Below are 25,547 nucleotides of genomic sequence, written 5' to 3'. Positions count from 1 at the left end.
GGATCATTTATTGTGTTTTTGGAGCACTTTTTCTGCACGCACAACAGACTGCCAAGAAAGACACCTTTGTTCGTGGGACAGTGAAGTGGACACTTTCACAAAAATAGATCTTTATTTAACTAATACACAAAACATACTTCGGTGCATGTAGGAGCAGCAGTTTAGATGGAGGGGAGGTGAACAAAGAGGGGGGAAGCACCGTCGCAACAGCACAATACCACATATTATATGAAAATTCTTTTCATGAACTTTAATAACCTTTTTTTTTGTCTGAAGCTGCTGCTGTTGCTCACAGAGGTAGAGGAAAACAAAGTGCTGGGGAAAGAGGTAATATGCTGCCTTTTTTTTTAAAGTTCCAAATCAATCTGCAACAACAAAAAACTGCCTCCACCACGGAGCAGCAAGTGCAATACTTTAGCTCTCGAAGTGGACGGATGGGTTACATTGGTGGCGGGGGGGGGGGGGAGTTGAGGAATTGTGAATTAAACAATTCCGTATTTGGCCAGGTCGCTGAGCTCCATGTCACCGAAGGCTTCCCATGGGCACACCACGGTGATGTCTGTGCCGAGGCCCTCCATGCCGGGGATGTCGTCTCCGAAGCTGAGAGCAGGAGACAGAAGGGAAGAGGATGTGTGATGAGCGACCGGACACGTGTGGCACAGCATAAAACCAAAGTAGCTTAGTCAAGGGAAGATTTGTCTATTGTGGACATCTAGTATTGAGATTCTTCCTCACCCCTTCTGGCCCGGCTTGGGCGCCTTGCTCTTGAAGGTGCGGGCGGTCCTCTGCTTGAACTTTGGGGGAGCCTTCAGGGTGGCGGGGGCTGCGACGGCCATGTCTGCCATTGTTGCTCGGTTACTGAGAGAAGGAACGGAAACCAACAAATTCGTACATGCAAACTGCGATTCATTCAGATTCATTTGTACATGTTTAGTTCTTTGTTGGTCTCGATGCTATTTTTTTTCTACATGTGGCCTTTTGCTTGAGAAGTGTTTGAGAACAGAAGTGACAACTGTCAATGAAATGCACTGTTTGTGGCTAAATTCCATTTTTGTCTCCATTTTTATTTATTTTATCACCCTCAGAGAGTTTGACAATATCCACACACCCAATGACTCTTAAAGTTAGAATTTTTAGCATTCCAAACAAATGCCAAACATAAGGTGAATGGATTAATTTATTCACCTTGGTGCTTGGGACGCTTGATGTAATCACTGCACAGGGTCAAAAGTGATAACTGATTGCTTCTGTATGAGCAGCAGTGTGTCAGCACTGCATCCTTTGCTGAGTCCACCATTGATTAAAAACAGTGTCTCGACTTAAGGAAAAAAACAATCCTTTTAGCTTTTTTAGATCTATTAGAAATGAATTACTCATTCCTGTGATCGCTATAAACAGGCAATTTAGGAGACTTTCCATTGAAAGCTGTTAGCGTTGTTCACCTGTCCATCTGTCAATCTTTCCATCCTCACTGTCTCTTACAAAAAACTTGTCTTTTAATCAGAATTGAGGCGAGTGCTGCTGCATCTTACCTTTGCGATGAAGCTTGAAGGAAGTCTCAAAGGTTTCTCTTATCGATAGATCTCCAACGAGCCCAGCTTGCTTCACGACTTGGAAATGCTTCAGTGTAACCCCGTCTCCCTTTTAAAGTGAACCGGGTGGCTAATCCCAATCAGATTAATGGAATTGATCTCCAATGTGCCAACTCTTGCTCTACATCAGCCAAAAATAGATGCGATAAAGGACACGGTATAAATGTCCATGGTGTTTCCATTCTGGTACGCATCTGTAACCTGTAAACATTTCCTTTAATTGGAAGCAGTGACGGGAAGTGTGTCCCGGCTTCCCTGGCTGCAAATACTGGCAACAGCAGACTTCCAAAAATACTGCTTTTTCTGATCACCTGCCTGTTGGCTCTTCCATACTGACCCGTCTAAACACTTCAGTAACGGTGACTCCGTGGCCAATTTCTAATTGATATTTATCATTTAGAAAGACTGTGAACCTTGGGATGGAAGAAGTCCAAGTACATCATCTCATCCTTTATAAGGCACACGGTGAAACAATTAGACATTAAAACCCAACTTCATGAAAAGTTAATTTTTCATGAATGGGTTTTAAACATTCTACAGCTTTAGGTTAAATTAGAGACAGAGACGTTTTCATACAAAGGGTTCAAAGCTTGATCGAGGTCCATTTTTTAGAACAGAGGTATTTTACACATGAGTCCTACACATTAAAAAACTTGATACCACCATTGCCCCAAATGATCCTCAAGGGCTCTTCGCATAATCAAGTCAAAGTGATGACATGTTTTGCTCAGCCTGGTTGGCTGGGGAGGTTGGGTTGACCTGAGGAAAGCTGGAGCCCAAATTAAAAACTGGGATGGGCTGTCGCCACACCGGCTAACAAACATGTGTCATGACGCAGCTTGCACGAGGATCTGTAGCATGTGATCTAAGTGCAGCGACGCTCTGAGCTCCATGCAGGTGCTCAGTCACTTAGCGGCAAATAAGGAACACTTGCGCTCAGCTGTTAATCTCCCACCTCATGTTGAGGACCTGAGTTAGACTGCAAAACACACTGTCAGCTGATAGCTCACCTGAACGACTAGACATGTGTGGCACGGGACACCTGGCTGTCAGACACCCCCTCCCTCCTGCCTGCATCTAACACTTTCTTTTATTCACAATTAAGATATCTGGCATTTTGTTATTAACAGTTCAAGTGTTCAAGTGTCAACAAACTGAAATGTGGTGTAAAGAAAAGAAGTTAAGGATGGACTTTTCTCACTGGCGAGGACTTCACAGGAGACACATACAACTTATTATTTAGTACGGGTACCTAATAAAGTGACTGAAGTGGGCATCAAGGTTGGATGTGTTGTGCATTCACAGATGCTATTCTTCGTATCTTGCCTGTAACCACTGGTTGTTTTATTTACTATTATGGTCTCCAACATTTTTCTCCACTTCCTCCACACAACTGCATCTCACTCGATAGTTTCTTTTTGGGGGGCCATTTTTGGATGACACAGTACTGCAGTGGTAAGCACTGTCACCTCAGCAAGAAGGTTGCAGGCTTGATCGCTTTGCCCCGAGCCTTTCAGTGTGAAGTTTGCGAGGGTTCCCTCCAGGTTCTCCTATTTCTTCCCACAATTCAGTGACATGCATATTAGGCACAAGTGGCAGCTGAAAATTGGCCATAGGAGTGAGTGTGGGCGCATATGGTTATTAGTCTTTCTATGTGGCCCTGTGTTAAACTAGCAACTTTCCCAGGGTTCATAGGCTCCAGCACCCCTAAAAACCTGAGTGAAGGAAAAGCAGTAATAGAAAATGGATGGATGGATGGATGGATGGATGGGACCTTTCTCTGTAAACCCTAGAGATGGTGGTGATGTTGTCAAAAATCCCAGTCGATCAGCAGTTGTGATACTGCCAATATGGGTATGCACGTCTGACGTAAACGTGAACGTCATATTGAAATGCACTTAAATCCCCTTTCTTTGTTGCTATTGGCTGAACAGCTATTGTGTTTGCAAGTGATTGAATACTGGACCTAAGTGGCAAGTGAATGTATAATACTGCACCTTGAATAAATGTTTTTGCAATACATTTTAATAAAATGCATTACTAATCCAGTGGTAGAATGTTGCATTCTAAAATCTTGCATAAAATGTGTTGATTTATTTGGCAAACTACACCACAACATCCCCTGAAATGCACCACTTTATTACAATGTTTTTTTTGGAGATGACTCATGCTCGCTTCATTATGTAAGTTCACTGACCTCTTCACATGGCATGCTGTATGAGGCGATCACATAAACCCTCTGCTAATCTACACATCTAGCCAATTAGAGGGAGGGGTATGAGAAAAGGCACAGAATAGATTATGGATGAGCATCAGCGGGATTAAGAGACGGGTATATATACGACCAGAGGAGAGACCAACAGAACACAGCTGACCACAGAGACAAGCAAGAGCAAGACAAGCAGTCCCTGCAAACAAGTGGTGAGTAGAATCTAACTTTCAATCTCAGTGTAGTTCTTACACTTCAGTTTCCAATGTAATCACTGGAACATGAAGTGCAACATTTCTTTCCTTCTGTATTGTCGCTGTTAGATTTTAAAAGAACTTCTTGGGAAATTTAAATGGGCAAAGTGGGAAGTGTTGTCGGTCAGAGTTAGCTTGGCTAGCTTGTTTTTGAATCTGTTTCATAGGATTTGACAGCCTTGTTTTGGGCTTAGGAAAAATATTTTTGAACTGCAATGAAAACATCTTGCATTATTTAAAACACACACACATGCACCCACCCACACACACTCATCAAAGACACCCTCTTGCACGTCCATTATTTGACATTTTCTGTAGAACTTTCAATTCTGTGTTTTATCATACCAGATGAAACAGAGCTGTCGGTCTGAAGAGAAGCTGTAGATCTCAAGAGAATCTCTTGTTAGCGGCTTTAAACTTCCTTCACGCTACACGATTGGGTTTGCAGATCAAACGAGTTCCCACCTCATTGAAAGAATGTGAGGCCCTATGGCGGAGAAATGTAATGGAAGTCAGACACAAGTGATTGTCAGCAGGGAGGGTTGTCTGTCAGGAGAGCCGCTGAGCTGTACTGCAGAAAAAAGACAAGTACAGAAAAAACTGAGCAAAGACTCATGCGCCTGTATTTTTGAAGTGGTGCCTTAAAGTTATATTAATGATGAGAAAATGCCAGAACAGTTCTTGGTCAGGTCTGCCTCTTCAAAGACAATATGCTCCTTGTCAATTGGCAAATATTAGGCGACAAAGAATCCAGTCAAATGTGTATAATGTCAAGATAGAACTATATAGATTCATGTTTCATGAGTTCTCTACAATGTCACCAGAAATCCCCAAACAGTGAGGCTCTCTGGAATTCAGGCTGAAAATGTTTCCCATTGAAAGCTGATAGTGGTTAAACTATGGGTCATTTGTCGAATTTGCTAGTTGTACATATATGCTAATATAAGATGTCCGGTCCAAATGTTGTACTAATACTGCTACTGCTGCCTCAAAGGACAGGACAGAACAGAACAGACCAGAAATAGATCTTTCATAACCCCTGCCTCAAAAATAACAACATACATCCCTTGAAAGGAGCTTGAGAATAACTTGTTGGGGTTAAAATCTTCTTAGGCTGCGGGGTTTAATCACGCAGAGCACACAGTGCACCGCGGAGCGACCTGTGGAATTAAGTGAATTTATGACCAGGCGTTAACTTGGCCGGCGGTAATCTTTAAAGCCGAGAGTAGTCAAAAAATAGACAAAAGCCGTTTGTGTAACGGGGTCTTGCAGAGCCGTGCGACAGATTTAGTCTATAATTCGAGTCCTCCTGGAATAGTTAGATCAGCTCGGAGTGGGGGAGGGGAAGAGGGGGTGATGTCTTTCGCACATGGGAAAGTCACTTGACACGCTGTTGTTGTATTTCTCTCTGTTGCAGCATAACATAAAAGATGGCAGACGCAGCAGTCGCAGCTCCCGCCGCACAGAAGGCCCCACCCAAGTTCAAGCAGAGGGCCGCCCGCACCTTCAAGAGCAAGGCACCCAAGCCCGGCCAGAAGGGGTGAGGAGTCTCGCTCATCCAGCCAGAGTTCTTTATAATGTCTCACCCGACGTCAGTTTGTCGGTCACACTTCACTCAGGCACCTGAACAGAAGCGATGAAGCGACGTTTTTTTTTTTTTTTTTAAACAAGCCACATGCTGCGCAACAGGAAAATACAACAGCCACTGACATGAACACAAAGCCCGTAACGTTTAGGATGAACAACACGCTGCGTTCAGGTGCTGTAGTAATACTGTAGCGTAGTGTTACAATACTTTAATTCAATTTTAAGCTAACCACAGACAGCAGTCAATGAAAGTAAATGACAAATTCATGACTCTTCCTGTAACCGAGGCACATTAAAGTTATTTATTTTAGTACCTACTTCGAAGGGACATAGCCTGCTACAGTGACTCATGCATTTCCTTCCTCCCCAGCTTCGGAGACGACATCCCCGGCATGGAGGGCCTCGGCACAGACATCACCGTGGTGTGCCCATGGGAAGCCTTCGGTGACATGGAGCTCAGCGACCTGGCCAAATACGGAATTGTCTAGAAACCTTTCCCCGCCCTTAACCACCACCACCACCACCGACCCCGATCCTGTGTTAAATGAAGAGATTAAGAAACCAAGCCAAGGGGGATATGATCACACTGGATTGAAGATGAATAACACATGTATTAATTTATTGCTTATTTACGTAAGCGTCAACTCCGTGGAGTTTAAGTGAATGCCTCTGAGACAATGGGACAAGATCTGCTGGAGCTATTGATATTAATGTACAGATGTTTATGACGTATGAATATATATTTTTATGAACTGAATGTAAATGTGTGCACACTGTCAGTATGACAGCTACCCTCACATAGAAATATCCATAAAAAGCTTTCCCAAACAAATCCTTCCCTCCTCCCTTCAACAGTCTTGTTCAAATGTAGAATGAAAATAAAGACAAAGGCCTCACCTGCACTGGGCCACTACTTTAAGCAACTGGCTTTGGACTTATTCTTTCAGCAAAAATGTCTCTGAATCCTTCCATAAATACCCATAAAAACACTGATGATGCAAAGTTGGCAAATACATGGAGAAGATGTAGCAACTGACATTTCTAAAGCACAAACTAAAGTTAGGAGACCATTAAAATACTGCATTCAAAAATAGCCAACAAAAGATAATATTGTGGTATGGTATACAAGTACAGTCCCTTTTTCAACCATTTTTTCCCCCCAATGGCCAAATCCTAACTTTTTATATTTCATTCACTTTGTGGCTTGGCTTTACTTCCCCAAGGTCAGTTATAAAAGAACAAAACATTGACAGCAACAATAAAAGAACAACCTGATGACTATTCATGTCGCATAAAGAAAAACAACGGAAAGCTTGATCACAACCAAACATTTTTATATAAAACATTTTATATGGACATTCAATAACAAAACAAAACAAAACAAAAAAAAAAACATGATGGCAGTCAAGTAGGATTTAGACATGACAGAGAGGGAGGACTCATTGAAAATTCTTAGCAACTATAAGGAATTGACATGATTTATTATATTACAGTGGCAAGAAAATAGTGACAGGAAAATGTAGCCACCACCTGATGTCTTGTGTGGCGTTTCACTCTTCGGCCGGGCTTTTTTTGTTGTTGTCGTCCCCCCAAACAGCACTGTGCTCTTTGTCATGCCGGCTGCTCGTCACTCGGCGTAGTGTTTAGTGGTAATGAGAAAGTGACTGGGCTTGGCTGCACGCGAGTCGAATATGAAAGACACAAGATTCATGCAAAACTATTTTTTTCTCCTCTTTTTAGGATTGACAAGTATCGATCATGCTGGTTTATCCATGCCTTCAGTGTCTTTGTTGAAGTCCATCTGTGTGGTGCATTCAATGTTCTCGAGTTGGGAACGACAACATGCTGGGGACTGTTAGCATCTTTGGCTAGGTTTCTTTTACCCCCGCTTTGTCCAAAGCACATTCTAACGAAGGCCATTTAAAAAGAAATGTTTAATATCTTGAGAAAATCAGCAGCACATGTAATAATAATAATAATAATAATAATAATAATAATAATGATAATCATAATCATAATAACAATAAAACAACTTAGCCTGCATGTCCGTGAGCAAAACACAACAGGAAAAACACACACTTGTCCTGATGAACCAAGTAGATCCCACAGACATTTTCACCATGTTTGAATAATGACCGGCTTCTCTATGAGGAATCATAACACTTTCAGATATTTTAACTGGCTAGTTCAAATAAAACTGGAGCAAGCTCAATGTCTGCGCTCGTAGATTCAACTACTGAAATGTAAGGAGTCTGCTAAAGAGTCAAAAAGAAGGTGCACAGTTGGTTTCAACCCAGCATGTCCACACAATGTTTTCTCATTCATCCACACCTGTAGACTGTGGCTGGCCTGTAAAATGTGGACACACACACACACAAAAAAAAAAACAACCAAAAAAACAAAAACAAAACAAATCTTGAGGTGTTCCTGGATATTCTGAAATATAATCAGAGGTCATTTTAACGGATCCTATCATCAACCGACACAAGAAACAAGGCAAAGAAAACAAACAGAAAAGAGCACAAAGGTTTGGTAGTGTTACATGCATTGGTATGCCACCACTGACTCAAGAGAAAGAAAAATTACTTTGATGGAAGGGGAAGGCAACCCTCTGAATATAAAAATAAAGGATAAACAGGACGAAAAGGCAAATAAACAGCAATAGGCTCATCAAGGAGGTTGATAATAACAATATGCTAACAAAGGTAATAATATATTTCACACATACTGCAGAAAAATGTGCTTTCTACAAATCTTTGGAACAAAAACAAAAGCAAAAAGAAAAACACATTTTGGAAATATAGAATACAATAGTTGGGAAATATGCACAATAATAAGCTGTTTTGCATTTAAATAGTTTTCTTACTCAACAACACAATCTCTCTTTTTGCTCAGTAATTGCCGCTGGCAGCATCTTGAAGACAATTACCAACTAAAGTAGGTTTCAGGAAGACTCATTCAATGTTGGACGTTACTCTATAAAAGATGGAGCGGGTCGGGTCTTTATCTCTACGCTTAGGAATCAAAAGGTACTTGAACCCCTGGGTGAGGGCGGGATCATTTAGGCTCTGAAGCTAAAATGTCATTTTTGTTTTCACGAACTACGTGTAGTGTTGAGCTGTAGTGTTCAGTCCTGTGCAGATAAGAGTATAGGTGTGAGAAGTAGTGACAAAGTGGAATATTTGTAATACAGACGGCTATGTTTCGGACGTCACACCCCCCCCGGGGTTCAGTGTCGGATCTACGTTGTCCTGAGACGGCTGCTCGGATAAACAAAAATGATAGTTTCATAAGAATAATTACAGTAATTACAATAACAATAATAATTTGGTAACTTTTTTTTCCTCCTCTAAACTAATTTCTTTGCATATCATAACATTTTTTGTAAAGTTTAAAGGTCAACCATTTCCCACATACTAAGAAAACTTGAGGTAAGGAACAGCTTTTGTGACCCTCCCTCCCTTTCACGCTTTCTCCATATTTGTCGGCGTCGCAGGATCCCTCCCAACCGTCGCACTCGGCCTCCCTCAACCAGCGGCTGGACACGATGGAAATCCAGTTCCTCTCTCAAGTCAGGAGGAATTATAAACATCCCACGCTGGATGCGGCACCTTGGCCGTTTCTTACCACGCTCATGTCGTGGAGCGCTCTTTCCCCTCTTTCCCCTCTTTCCTTTTTCCTTTTCTCCCTTCGGCACTGAACGGGTGCGGGCTGTGCAGCACCCGGCTCTTATTCATGCATGGCTGACAGCTTTTATAATGTCACTCATCCGCACGCAGCCTCTGGAAGAACTTCTGGGATTCCGAGTCTTGTGCTGCCGAGTGCCAGAGGGAACGGGAGGCGGGGACGGGGTGGCGGGGGAGGGGTAGGGGTAGGGGGTGGGGGTGGGAGTGGGGGAGCGGGAGGGGGAGGCTATAATACAGGCTCGCAATAGGAAGGGTGGCCATTTAAAGTCTGTATATTTTCTATTCTTTTCTTTTAAGGTAAAGGCCATCTGTCGGTCCTTGACACAGCATTCCTCTACTTTTGTACTGTAGCGTAGGTAAGAAAAACAAGGGCCGCGCAGGGAAAGGGTCAGAAATATAATTGTTGCGGTCGAATCCAGGGTTTTAAAACGGGGTGCAGTCTCGTCCACGACGGGGGAGAGAGCTCGTTTCACTGGAAGAGAGGAGCTCTTGGGAAATGTAGTGTCCTTAGTAAGGGGCAAATCTACTGTAGCCTCCCCTGTAAAGAGTGGCCTGTGGAAAAATAATGACATGGGGAAGTTAAATCTTTGGAAAACGGTTTTCCCTTGCCTACTTTGCCAGGTAGAGGAGGCTGTAATCTGCTGGAGGTTTTATTTGAACAGAAGAGGGTCGTGTAGAATAAAAGAGCCTTTCAGGACTCACCATGGCTCCAACACCGTAAGCAGCCGGGGCTAGCGCAGCATGGTAGGGGTCTGCTGTGTAAACTCGCCCATAGCTGCCAGAGGGGAAGCACATCAATGAGAGTTTGCATCATATCATTGGAGCAGAAAAACAAAAACATAAGACTGAACAGACTGAAAAGTATTTCATCTCCTCTCACCATCTGTCCAAACATTGTTTCTTTCGTGTTTGTTTTGTTTTGATATTTTCATTTTATTTGTACAATTCTATTCACATAAATCTGACCATGACTGCCCTCATAACTGTCCTGCTGCTGTTCTTAAAGGTCCAGCAGGCTGAGAGAGAGTTTCTTTGCGAGAGCAGTATCCACAATAAACTATTCAAAGCACAGCTGGTCCTTCAGTTACTGTAACTGTTACACCCTCTCCATTACGCCATTTACTGTTTAAACTTAATTAAAATTTTCATTTGGTACTATTTAACAGTTACATCCAGCCCATTTACCCTATTTGATGGTATTTCATATCTGCATATCATATACACTACCAGTCAAAGGTTTGGACACACCCTATGAATTTCATGTCTTTTCTTTCATTCTCGTGACTATTGACATTGCAGTTTCACACTGAAGGCATCAAAACTACGTATGAACACACATGGAATTATGTAGGAAACAATAAAAAATGTCAAATGACTCAAACACGTTTTACATTTAAATTCTTCAAAATAGCCACCTTTCATAAAGAGCATATTTTGGGTTATATAATGTGCTTTTCTTCGCTGCATAATTTCATATATCTTGCTCATATATTCGATGCCTTCAGTAGTAGTCTTTTGACTGGAAGTGTATTTATGTATTTTTCTATAAAGGCCAGGCTAAGGAAGGTGTGTGATGGTACGTCTGCCTCACCTGTCACTGTACGCTGCTGCTGCTGCAGCTGCTGCCGCCGCTGGGGTTGCTACCGCAGCCGGCTGGGCGTAACGATACGCTGCGTAGCCTCCCTGTAACGAGGCCACGAGGGAGAGGGGAGAAGATGGAGGGCAGCGAGATGAGAGGGGAGGATTGAGTGGAGGGAAAACAATGGAGGGGGAGGCGGAACGGAACAGGGGAGAAGAGCAAAAAAAAAAAAAAAAGAAATTCTTGTTAGAGGGCGGCTGCGTTTGTCGTCGAGACGCTAAGAAGGCGAGCAGTGACTCTACAGGGTTACAATGTGAGAGGAACTGCTGAGAAGAGGCCAAAAGATTAACAAGCAGACGGTCAGCACGACTGGCTAATCCGGTGCAGTACAGCATTCAAGAGGATGTAGCTCAGGCTCTGTGAGGGTCTCTCCCGCCATGGCTAAGGCGCACGCATCGTTGAAACGGTGCGAGGTGGGTTTTTTTTCTCGAGGAAATGCAAAAAAAAAAAAAAAGCTAAATAAATCATAATAATAATCACAATAATAATAAATGTTTGCGGACACAGTTAGACACAGAGGGAGAGAGTTCATATCCGTTACTGTGCCCCACCGCCGTTCCCCTAGCGAAAACACACAGAGTTACAGAGAGAGGAAGGAGTGGCCAGATGATCGTGTCATTATTCATGGATGGACAGCTGATGAACACACACAAATTAAAACAAAAAAAAAAACTACAGGTGTAAGAAGAGAGTCAGCCAGATTAAATAAAGGGGGAGAGGGGTCGGGGACGCCCACGCGCGCTCCTGCGGCCAGCAAATGATCACTAACAGACACAGCATGCTTTCCCAGACTGAGAGCACTCAGTGGATTAGATCGAACATCCCTATTGCAAAAATAAAACACACACAAACAAACACACACCACTGCATTCTACCCTATAGGATCAGTCAAGTCCCCGCATTCAGGACCACACAGTTGCTGCTATGGGATGAAGGCTGGACTGGGTGGGGGAGGGGCAAGGGGACAGGAGGAGGAGGAGGGGATGGAGAAAAGGAAATAAAGAAAAATAAACTAAAGGCAGGGTGCAGGGGGCTACACTCCCAAAATCCAGTGCTGCAATGACTTTTGATGGTGTTTTGCCGCAGCTGTGCGACAACGGGTGAGAGGCCGACGCCGACCGCAGCCATTAAAAAGTGGCACGTCTACAGTCTGCGGCTATTTAAGGCCCCCACTTCAGCTCAAAACCACCATGGCAGAATCGGAGAGAGGCTCGCAAAAAAAGATTGTGGAAAAAGGAGGGTTTTCTCCCGCAGCGCCACGTTTGGTGGGAGCCCAGTGACAAGAGGAGGGAGAGGAAAGGGGAGAGGTCGCAGGAGGGCAAAAAATACAAACAAAAAAAACATTTAAAAAAAACTGATGGACAAATCAAGGGGGTAATCTATAAAGAAAGAAAGAAAGTGTGGAGATCAAAAAAAAAAAAAGAAAAAGGGGAAAGGAGTGTAGAGGGGGTCGTCTGGGGGAGCAGTCAGCCTTGTTAAGTATATCTGCATGCCAACACTGATTCAGTTAGCATGCCACAGGTGAAACAGACGGGGAGATTCCTGGAAGGGGTCTGAATGAAGTGGTCATAAAAACTGAGTTACGTCCCACAAACTCTAATGCGATGCCAGCATTCACGTCTGACGAGCTTTATGTTTTCTTCTGACATCTCCAACTTTTCACTCAAGCGCAGTGTATTTTGAGAGGAACTGAGAGGGAAAGAAGTTTTAAGTCTAATCTGTTTCTATCAGTTTAAAAAAAACTGTGATTTAAAAGAAATGTTTAAAAAAAAGAGTGATTAGCCTTTAAAAATCCTTTTGAAACGGAGCTATTTCATTATTTGCATGTTGATAAATATTTTTTTTTTAAATTGTATTTTGTGTTGCTAAAACAACACTTGCACAATTGGCAAAAAAAAGTTTCTGGCAGAGAAAAGCAACCTTGAATTACCTTTTTTTTCTTAAAATTGTAGCTGAAAGTTTTAGTTAATAACATGTTTTGTGCCACTTGAACAACTCCAATATCGACCACATAAACTGACGTTGCTTTTGAAGGCAAAGTTACGCAGCAGCATATTCTGTGAGGTTCGTCTTGGCCCCTTTCTCCCCCTTCCGCGACTCCACATATGTCAGAATCCAGTGAGTTAGTAGAAGAGACAGAGAAGGCAATTCAATCTCAGATGGTCAATAATGTCTAGCAGCACGCAGTCATTGGAGACGAGGAGGATGCACACTGGCTCGCACACAGAGTGTGTAAAACCCTACCTGGGGCAATCTGCCACTAATGTCCTGAAACACTAGTCTACAGAGAGAACAGAAACAGCTATTGTCAACCTGGTCTCACACAGCCGATACCCACACACACAAATACAGGCACACACTCACAGTCACATTAGTGCAAAAACTAAATTTCCAAATGCAGAGAGGCAAACCCAAGAAGAGTCAAGTCGCTGATGAACAAGCACTTTTATCACCGTGATGCAGCTAAAAGGGCTTTTTAATCACTGCTGCCACTGGAGTACTGAGGACTCACTATGATGTACATCAAAGACTGTACATTGCGTGCAGTGTGGGAGAAAGGAGGACATATTTTGGAGCGGTTTGAAGTGGGGGGAGGGGAGATTGCCTTAATGTGATGAATCGAAATACCCCGACTCTATGGGTTTGGTCTTTGCCGTTTCACACTTTGGGAAAAACCCACAGGCAACAGCGTGGAAAGACACAGCTGAGGGGTGAGACAGCAGAGGGGTGAGACGCATACTTACGTAGAGGTCTGCGGCACCGTAAAAGCCGTCTTGATAGGCCATCACACTAGTGGAGAGACAGAATGGCAGGGAGAGGAAGAGAGGGGGAAGCAGAGAGGAGTTGGGCGGTAGAGAGTTGGAAAAACAAGACGAGAGTGGTGCGGTGCGCCCCCATGTGGGCATTGAGGGAACAGGACGAGGTGATGATCGAGGGGGAGAGAAAAAGAGTGGCAAGCAGATTGTGGAGGAGAGAAGAGAAAGAAGGGTGAGATTATTACACACCGTGCAACATGCAAGACAAAATACCACCTCGTTGTATACGACAACTGCTACTAATAACAAGTATTCAAAGGAATTATTTTGCCGCAGCCGGGAATTAACACGTGCACAGCTTTACCGCGTTATCGCAAACTGTCCCGCGGCTGAAAAGCTAGGTTTAATTACACTGAGAACTACCAACACAATCAGCTGTTTGTGCTTCCTGTCGTCATGTCGTCACATTGTTCTCATGACAAACATGACACATGTTGTGTTAATACCAGCTTATACCGGTGAACAGGACTGACAACAGGGATGTAAAGGTGCATCCTGATTTTCTACACCGTGGATATAATGTTTTTACCTCCAATGTGAAGCTATTCCAAATTTAAAAAAATAAAAAATGACGAATATATATATTCTTAATATAATAAATTGAGATAAATGGAATGCATCCTTAATTTACAGTGTTCAACTTGAGGGACAAGGAAATGGCATTTCACCTCAGCAAACCGTCATTGTCAAAATCTCAATCAAACCATATTCAGACACTCGTCATGCACAATTATTCAGGTCTATTTTTAACGCAGGTGAGAACATGCATCTAAGAAGGCAGCCAATCCGCTCCTATTTGTGGGAATCTCTTTACCCTGGGTAAGTGGGGATGGCAGGCTGCGGCACGGCCGCCCTGACGGCGCTGTAGACCGGCCGGGCGCGACCCCGCAGAGCGCCTCGAAAGGTTGCGGCCGTGGAGGCGGCGGCAGCTGCTGCGGCCGGGTATGGAAAGCCTGGTACTGAGAGAACAGGTGGCAAGAGCAGAGTAGGATCAATAACAGCAGTTACAACAACAACAATAATAATGACAACTTCGGTCCTTTTTTCTTTTCTTAATGATTTAGGGGTTGTTTACATGAATTCAGATTTTTTTTTTAAACCGCACATTTCTGAAACCTATGCCAGGCCTACTGTGGCGCCGCAGGTTTACACCCTGAAGGTGGAAGAAGAAGAGCACCTGAAGCACGCCGTGTTAAAAGAAGCAGGAGCTCGTTAAAAACATTAGCGCCACAGAAAACAGAAAGAAAGAGCGCTCGTGAAAAGACGGCGTGGATAAACAACGGAGTTGCACTTCGAGTTACTTTAGAACACAAAGCCTTAAAAGGTCCTTGTTAAGGTTGACAGGGAGTCGTGCCAGTAAAAGTTTGCTAACAATTTTGTCATTTAGGTTTCCAGCCTCATATTTCCCAGTCCGCCGACCCAAAAGAAGATCAATAAAAAGTAAAACCGCAATCGATCCACAAGCACCATGTGTTGTTGTTTACTATTGTTTGCTGTTAATTGTAATGGAGGTTTAATGGGAAGACTGCAGGCTGGTAATTAATGGCAGTAACAAGTCCGCTGCCCGACGTAGCTGTTCTTGTTATGAGTGGTCGTCTGCACCTCACAGCAGCTAAGGTTGCAGGACGGGGGAGGGGTTTACAGCTGTGGCATCAGTGTTTCCAAAAAAAGATTGGTTTTGGCATTTACACGAAGTCGGGCAAGGCGGCGTTTTCAAACGTATCCACCCCAAGGAGCATTTTCGAAAATGTGCAGATTCAGTGAAAACACGAGCTTCGTGGAAACGGGGCCTTAGTTAGTAAGCTTATCTTTGCTGTCATACCTGTGTACAGTTCAGGGCTGTACATGGCTCCGACCATTGGAGTCAACTTCCATCCAGCTACAACAAGCAGGACAAAAAGATAATCAGTCACATTTTAATTTGGATTTTCAGTCACTTGTTTCAGAAAAAATAGCGAGTAATGGATAGAAGTCCTCTAGTGCCAAGTATCCCACCCTGACGCATTTAACTACCGTGCCATTGTACTAATAATATAAGCATTCAGATTAAATATGAATTTAGTATCGTCATGTTAAATCATGTCAATCATGTTAAACTATGAAACATATCAAAGTTTTACAATATCGCCATGTTGTCATCAAGTTGTTTTTTCAGTTTCTCCATTCTCAACTTCTCTCAGTTCCAATTAGCAGCAATAGACAACCAACACCTATTTTTGCATTTAACACAAGTCACATCACCATCCCAAGATTCAACGCCATGATCCTAGATCGGTAACAAACCTTGTTCTTGTCATTGTGATTCGCTCCAACATAACAAATGTGACACTCTCAGCGCAATTCTACGTTTTTTACAAAATGTAGAAATGATTTTAAGTCTTGTACCGTATGGTAGAGTTGCGAGTCCTTCTCCGTTGGCGTAAGGGGTGGTCATCTTCTTGTTGGTCATCACTCTGGCTGTGGCATTATTAACCTGAGCACCAAAAGACAGAGGTTAGCAAAACCCAGTTCAACATGCCAACAGGAGGTGAGGAATCATACGAGTGACCCACAATCCATTGCCAATAGTGCGCATTTAAATATTACATTTTTTGTGACACATTAAGACAATGCAAACATGACGTCTAATTTTCACATTCAAGCTTAAAGTGCAAGGTGTTATTAGATAAATTTCTTATTGCAGAGGTTAATACTCTTAATGAGCAGCAATGGTATTTGATGCATGCGCTTGTTTAAAAAGGAGAAAGACATTAAAATCAAGGATACAACAGAGTAGTCAGGCAGTTTCGCGCACAAACAATGCAACCATCAGCACAAAAAAAACAAAACAAGTAAAACCAAAATGTATTTCAAAAACACGGGCATTCAAAAATAAATTCCAAGGACATTTTATTGCTTCCTTTAAAAATAAGAGGGGGAGAGAGGGTGATTTAAGCAGCAGAATTATCAGTTGAACACAATGAAATAAACAAACAAAAAAAAACAAACAAACGGAACAAAACATTAACAGAGTTTCATACACAAATTACTCTCAGCCAGTCAAGAGCGCATCACATCACCAGCGGGCGAGCCAAACAAGCAAATCAGCAGACATCAAGAGCAGCCAGAGACCAATCAGAAAAGGTTGGCAGCCCTCCAAGTCCAATAAACATCATACAGAGGAGGAGGACGGGAGGGAGGGAGAGAGAACAATGGAGAGAAGAGAGATATAGAAGGATGCAGGAGGTGCCAGTCCACATGGAAAGAGAAAAAACACACACGCACACACACAAACGTACACACGCACGCGCACACACACACTCGCACACAATGTGAAATACAGAGTGAACGATCCATCCACATGTGCAAATAATCCTCTACGGAATCAACAAGATGCCAAACAAACGCACAAAACCACATGTGACACTTGCCTACGTTTGGATCTAACTGAACAAGAGCAACAATGGAGATGGTGATGAATGGAACAAAAAGAATAGAGAAACAGAGAGAGAGCGTGAGAAGAATGGTGTGGGGGATGCAAGTATCATTCCTCAAAAATCAATCAGGGGGAAAAAAAGAAAAAAAAGAATGAGAAATAACCAAAACAAACCGGGGCTGTGAAACACTGCCAGGCATTCCAGATCAGTGTCGCACACCGGAGACACCTCAGAAGCACACAACCACCGACACACACGCAAGTATCAGACCATCCAAAAGTGAAACGAGAGACGCCTCTTTGGAGGAAATCATAGGAAAGTTGCAGCGCCAATTTCACCGCTGCTTCCAGTTTGACCGTCTGCAGACACTTCTTTTTTTTTGTGATTATCGTGTGTTCAAAAGGGCCACTGGGGGTGCCAGAGTTCATACATCCAGAGTTGAACTGGGGAGCCGATTTGGCTTTTTAATTGAGAAGAAGCCGGCCATCTCTTTGCAGGAGGGAGAAGGGTGAGAGGCGTGGGGGGAGGGGAGGGGGGTCACACTAATCATCCACATTGAAAACCTCCTACCCACCCCACCCCGCTTCCTCTCGTCGGCGATTACCCTGCAGCAACTGCTGCAGTAACACCGTCACACACCGGCAGACACACAGTGATCCTCTCGACCTCGGTCAAGCTAACAGAGCTCTCATGCTTCAGCATGCCGTCCCACTAGAGTGCAGAGAATGCAGCTACCGGCCGACACATGACACAGAGATGACAGCAGAGCTCTAACATGACGTCGCACAGATATGACGAGGGAGAGGGAGAGAGAGAGAGAGAGGGAGAGAGAGAGAGAGAGAGAGAGAGAAAGAGAGAGAGAGAAAGAGGGAGTGGGAGAGGGAGAGAGAGAGAGAGAGGGAGAGAGAGAGAGAGGGAGAGAGAAAGAGAGAGAGAGAGAGGGAGAGAAAGAGAGAGGGAGAGGGAGAGAGAGAGAGAGGGTGAGAGAGAGAGAGAGAGAGAGAGAGAGAGAGAGGGAGAGGGCGAGAGAGAGAGAGAGAAAGAGAGAGAGGGAGAGAGAGAGAGAGGGAGAGGGAGAGAGAGAGAGAGAGAGAGAGAGAGGGCGAGAGAGAGAGAGAGAGAGAGGGCGAGAGAGAGAGAGAGAGAGAGGGAGAGAGAGAGAGAGGGAGAGGGAGAGAGAGAGAGAGAGAGAGAGAGGGCGAGAGAGAGAGAGAGGGAGAGGGCGAGAGAGAGAGAGAGAGAGAGAGAGAGAGAGAGAGAGTTTTCACCATGCAGGATACAGCTCTGGAAATAAATGCTGAATGCAGTTAGAGGTGATTGGAATGAATGCATAAAAAAGTGGTAAGCACAGTTGTTGCACTTGCAGATAGATGCAGTACATTCAGTTAAACAAGTGGCCTTTTCCTGTTTTTCTTTAAAAAAAAAAAAAAAAAAAAATTGCCATGCAGTCACTGGCTAATCTCGTATTCGTTTAATTCGCCACCTCCCCAATCAATCAAAGGGATTAGCCAATTGGAGTCGTGTCAATCAACGAATCAAACCAATCAGTACAAAAGCTCCCTCTAGTGGAGGAGGGTGGGTGGAGGGCGGGGGGGGAATTCGGGGGGGGGGGGGGTCCTTCATTTGGGTGTCGGGTGCATTTTTTTTTTTAAATTTCAACTTTGGTTCCGATAGGTGGTGGGGGAGGGAGGAGGTAGGGGGGGGGGGGGTCATTCAAAGATGATGCCATGTGTACACAACTTACCGTTGCCAGGGAAACGGCGTGAGGGCACGCGAGCAGTTACCGTGGAGACTGACAACAACAACAACAACAACATACAAAAATCATCAGGGAAATAGAGAAAACATATGTAAGAAAGAAATGATGAACCAAAAAGAAAGAAAACAACAAAAAAAAAACATAAACAAAACGAGGTAATGAAAAGCAACCGCCCCCTCCCCCCTTCCTCCCCTCCTCCTCCCCTCGCCTGTCCGGCCTGCGGTGGAGAGGAAGTCACGTGACAGGTCACAGGTCGACAAGTCGCCTAACGACGAGTGACAGCCGCCTCCGCTCAGATCGCACTACGAACACAGAGCGTAAAAAACAGGGGAGGGATGATAAAGTGGCAAACGAAAAGGCAACAAAAACCAAAAAAATAAAAACTGATAAAAAAAACAAAAAAAAAAACAACTTCTAATCTGAGCTGGTTCGCTTTCATTAATGTTGCAGCTTACGTTCTGGATGCTCAAAATGACACTTCAACCCTGATTCAATGCGAGCCGACTGGGTCACAGGGAGGAGAGGTGGGGCAGATGGGAGACAAGGGGGGAGGGGGGGGGCAGACGGCGAGAAAAGCATGTGCATGTGTGGGACGAGACAGACAGACAGACAGACAGACAGACAGGCCAGGTGGAAAAGAGAGAAGAGAGATGAGGAGAACCAATAAAAGAGGAGGAGGAGGAGGGGAGGGTTTGACAGCACATCCTCTTCACATTCTCTCTCTCTCTCTCTCTCTCTCTCTCTCTCCTTTTCCAACTCTGCACACCCACACGCAGGCAGACACACAAAAAAAAGAGAGAGAGGATGGTGGGTGGGTGGGGGGGCGGGGGGTGGAGGGAAGGGGGCGCAGGACATTTGAAGACCATGCATGCAGAGGAAGAGCTTTAGTAGCGAGTCACAATTTCCAAAATAATAAATAAATAAAGGAATGTGTGGTATTAAATCAAGAGCCAGAGCAAATGGCGAACGCATGGTGCATTTTGATCTCCGAGGCCATTTGCAGCTGAAGTCCGACAGCCCATGCCGACAAATTAAAAATAAATACGGACATGAATAAAAGATGTCATCACAACAAAATGGTGTTTTTTTTTTTTAGGAGCGGTGGAAGAAAGTGTGTGTGCAAACCCAAAAAGGCCATTTTTAACCATCCATTTCGCACATCCATAGTAAATGATTTTATTTTTTTTTTTGTCGTTGGAAGCATCAGAAATGACAGCACACGTCTCACAGCAGTCTCATTCCTCCCCAAAAAAAACCCTGCCACCCTGAAAACAATCCATGCATTACTGCTGGTGACATGTCAAAAATGACCCCAAAAAAAGTAAGTTAAAAAAAAGTTTACAAAAAAATAAAAAAATAAAAAGGGCTGAGCCCACCCCCCCCCACGTGACATCGACCGAGAACCCGAGACCTCACGGTCCGTCCATGCAACACAGAGGAGCTGTCGAACAGCAACAAAGCAAGCACTTCTGTCGTAGGAGAGAAACAATAATAACCCGGAGGCCCGTCGCTGCCCTTCCATTCAAACACACACCACCATGAACGTCCAACCAATCATGACCATGGATGAAGTGAGGATGGATATGAGAAAAGGTGCAGGGAAGGAAATCAAAGAAAGAAACGGAGATAAAGCCGGGATCCTCCATGCTGTGACAGAAGCAGATATCGTCAGCGCGAGCCGCCACGGTGACACCATCTCCCCCTCTCGCCATGCCAGTAATGCAGCGGCTCTACCCAGCATGCGCTTGCAAACCACACAGCGGCGTTAATATCAAGGTGCAATGGACAGCCCACGACATCGACAGAGAGGAAGGACGACGACCACGACAGCAGAGACATCGACAGGAAGTGCCTTTTTCGAGGAGAGAGAGAGGGAGAGAGAGGGAGAGAGAGAGACGTCTGTGTGCGCGGCACCACTGCACCATGCTATAGTGAAGCCAGAGGGGTTAGAGTTTGAACACGTACAGCCATCCTAAAAAAAAACAAACAAAAAAAAACCTCTGGGACAAAGAATTAAAGCAAAAAACAAGAACGACAAAAAAACGACCAGAACAAACTCATTCTCGTTGTCAGACATGGAGGGGAAACAGAGGAGAAAATGCTCGCTCTTTTCTTTTTAAAAACAAAAATTGAACATTAAAAAAAAAGAGGCAGGGGAGTTTGGGGGGCAGAGGGGGGATTACCTCGATTTTCCGTCCTTCCACCAGCGTACCGTGAAGCTTCTCTCTGGCCCTCTCTGCATCAGCGCTCGTCTCGAATGTTACAAAACCAAAGCCCTGAAGGCAAACGAACAGAGGCGGGAGAAAAGCTCAAATAAGGCAGAAGCACAAAAGCATTCACGGATCGATTTCGTGTCAACAAATAGAAAAGGAGAAAATCTCATCCGATTTATACCTTGGACCCCCTCTCGTTGAAAATGATCTCCACGTCGAGGATTTTTCCAAATTGCTGAAAGAGCAGAAAGAGAAAAAAAAGATGGCTGAACGAGCAAGGAAGACATGTCATGCATCTTGCCACAGGGTGTCAGCACTGTGCAACCACCACCATCTGGCTCCCAGCCAACTCCGCAAGTCTTTCCCACCCACCATCTCCCCCACTGCACCACAGTTCTCAGGCTGTGTGTGTACAAACGCCTCAAGAGGTGCAGCCAAATGTGTACAACTGTCTTAAAATAAACTGTCTTAATAAAACTGTTCTCAGCCTGACATCCAATGAAAAAGTATTTCTTCATTAAAAACAGCAGTGTGCTTTTGTGGTTCTTTTCAATTCAAATTTGTTTACCTACCCCAAACATCTGCCGAAGGTCAGGGTCCCGGAAGCGGAAGGGGATGTTGGACACATGCAGGCGTTTGGGGGTCCCTTTATCGTCTGTGTCGATCCCAGCGGTGCCTCCACCACCTCCTCCACCCGAGCCAACCCCTGACTGAACGTCAATCTGGGAGGAACCATCTGACTGCTTGTGGGAAAGATGTGGAGGGAAAAGAAAGGAAAATGAAAACAATTGAAAATAAAAGTGGAGGGACAAGGTCACATTTATAAATATACACGACCAGTCAAAGGTTTGGACACACCGTTATGGATTTAATGTTGTTTCTTTCATTCTCATGACTATTGACATTGCAGTTTCTCACTGAAGGCATCAAAATTAGCTATGAACACACATGGAATTATATGGGAAACAATGAAAGTGTAAAATAATGTTTTATATCCAAGTTCTTCAAAATAGCCACCTTATAAAAATAATTACATATCCAGTATATTGTTCATATATTTGATTCCTTCAGTATCTATCTGCAGTGTAGAGATAAATAAAAAAAATGCATGAGAAACTCTCTTTACTGGTAATGCAAGTTTTTATAATTATTATTATGTATAATGTATAATTATTATATTATTATACATTTCTTTATATAATCTACATTCTATTTTTTTCCTTCATTGCATCTGACTAAAGGCCTGCAACGAGCAATCTGTTTAATGATCATATATGTGAGAAGGATATGACACAGAGAGCACATTTAAAAAAAAAAATGTATGCTGAAGTTTAAAAAAATAATACTAAGAAAATAGGAACAGTACAAAGAAGTCCTATTAGACAGCGTTAGCATTTACTAAGCTAACAAACTGGAAGCTAAAGTCACCTCCATAAATCAATCAATGTTAAACTGTGAGTAGTTTACACACACACAGTGTGTATGTTTATGTATACATATGAATATGTTTATGTATACATGTGTGCACACACACACACACACACACACACACACACACACACACACACACACACACACACCATTCTGTCCCACTCAGTCATTCTGCTCTTGCACTAGTTTCTCCAGCAGCAAATTAACACAAGGTTATCAATCTGAAAACATTATGTCTGTGTTTAAATACAACCAGACCTGAGTTGTATTACACTAGGTCTAGTTAGAACTGCTCTGCGGTCAGGCTCTTTGGCTATTGCCACTAGGGTATCTGTCAATGAACATCATAAAATTTATATTGGGTGTTTTGCAATTTGTGGTTTGTAAGTGAATGACAAATCATTTTTATTTACACTCTTCTGTCCGATTCTAAATTACATATTTATGCTCTTAAATGTCAAAGTCAGCCTACTCTCACCATTCAGGACCTCTAAATGGGTTGGGTTCACCCAATGAACAGATGGTGAGAAGATATAATTTATAGGGGGATTGAAACAGTCAGCGTCACTATCAAACACACACCAGCAGCCTCTCCCGAGCCAGCGGGGAGCTGCGCACACACTCACCTGAGCGCCGAGGCTGCTTGCGACATTGGTGGCGCTGTTGGCCACTCCGACGGCCTCAACGGGGCCCTGGACGGCGCCGGCCGCATACAGGCTGCCCCCGTAGTCCAGGGTCAGGCCGTTCTGGGGCGGCGGCGGAGGGGGCGGGGGGAACGCCGAGAATGGCGGCGGGACGAGTCCCTCCTGACCGCCAGCACTATCCTGAGAGCCCTGACGGGGGGGGAGACGAGAGGGCGAAAGTTAAAGTAGTTGGCCGCTTCCGGAGTGCATCAACCCAGTAACACAGAGACACTTTCCCAAGAGCTCCAGCCTGGGAGTCGCACAGGCTGCAATATTATATTTCCATTTCTGTGTGTGTGTGTCTGTGAGTGTGAGTGTGTGTGTGTGAGTGTGTGTGAGAGAGAGAACGCATGCTTCCGCACCCCCCTCACTCTCCACCCATTAAATATTCACTGCAGCCCCATCTATTATTGAGGGTCAGATGCCTCCGTGCTCTGAGTGTTGTACAATAGCGAGAGTCTAACGCCCGCGCGCTCCCGACGCCTCCGCGCACGGCTCACCTTTTGACACGCTGCTGCTGCTGCGGCGGTGGCGGCGGTGGCGCCCACGCACCTTCACGCTCACGCGCGGACGGACCAACTGTTAGGCGAACACATGAACACCCCCCACCCCGGAAAAATGACCCAGTGTGTCCAACATTAGAAACGCGTGGGACAACGCGGGCGCCCACAAACACGTGGTGGTGGTGCTGCACAAAAACACCAGAGAGGCAGCAGCGTGCACGCACAACAGACACACACGCATTCCTCAGTGTTGGAAGTGGGGCGCGGATACCCTAAATGGTCGTAGGTAGAGGGTGGCGGGACACAGAGGAGAGGAGGGCGGCAGGACGATAAAAGGTGATGACTGAGAGAAAAGGCACGGCCTGGCTGGGATCCACAGCTTCAAACCAGCCGCTCGGCCCTCGCTGGGAGCCTTTCATACGCCTTGCAACACACACACACACACACACACACACACACACACACACACACACACACACACACACACACACACACACACACACACACACACACACACACACACACACGATTCGACGCTGTATTCTGCTGACAAAACCTGCTTCATCAGCGATTCTTTAACCCGCGACGTCCCAGCTGAATTTCCAAAACAAACACGTGAAAAAAGGTCTTGTCATGGTTTTTAAGCTTTCTAAATAATAGCTTGCACTTAACGTACTTTTTTAAAGCAATAGGGTATGTGCTACGTTGAGTTTGATCTGCGCTGTTTAAGGACAGAACTGATGAGTGAAGTGAAAAGAACAGAGCTCGGGCAAAGGGGAAGGTTAAACAGCTCTGCGCCTCTTTTTTTTTTTCTTTTTTTGCATGATTTTGCAAGTCCGGGCACAACAAAAATGCTATTCATATCACAGACGTCAACGCTTGAGCCCAGTTGATGTCTGCTACTGGGTTACATTTATCTTTTTTGTTTATCATTTAACTTGCAGTCACCCATAAATAAAAATAAGGATTTTTGTTAATAGCAATAAAAAATGTTTTTCTTTTTTAAAAAACATCAGTGTATCTATTCTTCTGGCTTTTTACAGCAATAATTGTAATCATGACTATCCGCAACAACAGTGACATTTGCCATAAATCTAAAACCTGGCTGGTACTAAAAACTATCATGAATCATTCAAATAGATAATCAACTCTTTATGCACAGCACAGTAATGAATAGCATTAAAATCACCAAGGGAGTCTCACTTGACATCTGCTAAGCTACATCACTGCGTGTCTGTGTGTGTGTGTGTGTGTGCGCGCGCGCATGCGCGCGCACGCACAAACACGCACATGTGCATGACAGGCTGCAGCGATGGCCATCTGAGTTGCACAATAGATCTCTGTCCCTCTGGGAGTATTAAAAGTGTGTGGGAGGCTGTGTGTGTGTGTGTGTGTGTGTGTGTGTGTGTGTGTGTGTGTGTGCCATCTGTCTTGCAGCTCCTGACCCATCCAAGCATCACACCTGTGACACGGCAGCCTTGCCCCCTCGGACCCAGCGGAGGGCCGGGAGATGCGTGCGGTCAGCACGGATCAGCTCAACGCCGTGACACGGTGCAGAGCTGCGGCGGGGGTGGAGGGGTGGGGGTGAATCAAAGTGCGGCGGCAGGCGGAGGCAAACCCGACTTGCTCAAGGTACTCAGAGATGTTTCACCTCTCGCCCGAGAGGCGTCGTGTGTCGGGGGTCTGACTGACTGGCGGCCAGCGACGGCTTTTAACCTCAGCCTGGCCGCCGTCCTACTAGCGTTAAGGTCACATGTGA

At 44.5% G+C, this 25,547-nt stretch overlaps 3 protein-coding genes across 12 annotated transcripts in view; 1 reads left to right on the top strand and 2 right to left on the bottom strand.

Annotated features, from left to right (window-relative positions):
• Window positions 1-482: 482 nt before the first annotated feature.
• LOC142900190 (retinal cone rhodopsin-sensitive cGMP 3',5'-cyclic phosphodiesterase subunit gamma-like) lies at window positions 483-6,014 on the bottom strand. 5 transcript variants are annotated; one of them, XM_076044359.1, is made up of 5 exons: window positions 5,560-6,013; window positions 4,521-4,626; window positions 1,443-1,475; window positions 736-858; window positions 483-600 (listed from the first exon to the last, which is right to left on the bottom strand). In XM_076044359.1, exons 3-5 carry the CDS (start codon window positions 1,448-1,450, stop codon window positions 483-485), a joined length of 249 nt encoding a protein of 82 aa, XP_075900474.1. In that variant the 5' UTR covers window positions 1,451-1,475; window positions 4,521-4,626; window positions 5,560-6,013. The 5 variants fall into 5 exon arrangements, with proteins under 5 accessions (XP_075900474.1, XP_075900466.1, XP_075900481.1 ...); XM_076044351.1 differs by having other exon boundaries at window positions 1,443-4,626; window positions 5,560-6,014; XM_076044366.1 differs by lacking the exon at window positions 1,443-1,475.
• On the top strand, window positions 3,963-6,546 carry LOC142900216 (retinal cone rhodopsin-sensitive cGMP 3',5'-cyclic phosphodiesterase subunit gamma-like). The gene is made up of 3 exons (XM_076044387.1): window positions 3,963-4,010; window positions 5,473-5,595; window positions 6,013-6,546. Exons 2-3 carry the CDS (start codon window positions 5,486-5,488, stop codon window positions 6,128-6,130), a joined length of 228 nt encoding a protein of 75 aa, XP_075900502.1. The 5' UTR covers window positions 3,963-4,010; window positions 5,473-5,485; the 3' UTR covers window positions 6,131-6,546.
• Window positions 6,547-6,959: 413 nt separating this feature from the next.
• The window catches only part of rbfox2 (RNA binding fox-1 homolog 2), a 36,466-nt gene continuing 17,878 nt past the window's right edge, over window positions 6,960-25,547 (bottom strand). For 2 of the 6 annotated variants that reach the window (XM_076044295.1, XM_076044328.1), the window contains 11 exons: window positions 23,229-23,435; window positions 21,744-21,914; window positions 21,353-21,406; window positions 21,142-21,234; window positions 16,169-16,256; window positions 15,606-15,662; window positions 14,598-14,742; window positions 13,712-13,757; window positions 10,920-11,011; window positions 10,031-10,103; window positions 6,960-9,880 (listed from right to left, as the gene is read on the bottom strand). In XM_076044295.1, the coding sequence (XP_075900410.1) occupies window positions 9,836-9,880; window positions 10,031-10,103; window positions 10,920-11,011; window positions 13,712-13,757; window positions 14,598-14,742; window positions 15,606-15,662; window positions 16,169-16,256; window positions 21,142-21,234; window positions 21,353-21,406; window positions 21,744-21,914; window positions 23,229-23,435 (1,071 nt within the window). In that variant the 3' untranslated portion in view covers window positions 6,960-9,835. Of the gene's footprint in view, window positions 9,881-10,030; window positions 10,104-10,919; window positions 11,012-13,211; window positions 13,249-13,711; window positions 13,758-14,597; window positions 14,743-15,605; window positions 15,663-16,168; window positions 16,257-21,141; window positions 21,235-21,352; window positions 21,407-21,743; window positions 21,915-23,228; window positions 23,436-25,547 lie in introns of those variants that run through there. The other 4 variants (XM_076044313.1, XM_076044304.1, XR_012928859.1 and 1 more) reach the window with 4 other exon arrangements.

Source organism: Nelusetta ayraudi, unplaced genomic scaffold (assembly GCF_046127955.1).
Source record: "Nelusetta ayraudi isolate G7.1 ecotype Tasmania unplaced genomic scaffold, CSIRO-AGI_Nayr_v1 ptg000004l, whole genome shotgun sequence".
NCBI lineage: Eukaryota > Metazoa > Chordata > Actinopteri > Tetraodontiformes > Monacanthidae > Nelusetta > Nelusetta ayraudi.
The sequence above is the reverse complement of the archived record's forward strand: the minus strand, read 5'-3'. Positions and strand labels throughout refer to the sequence as shown.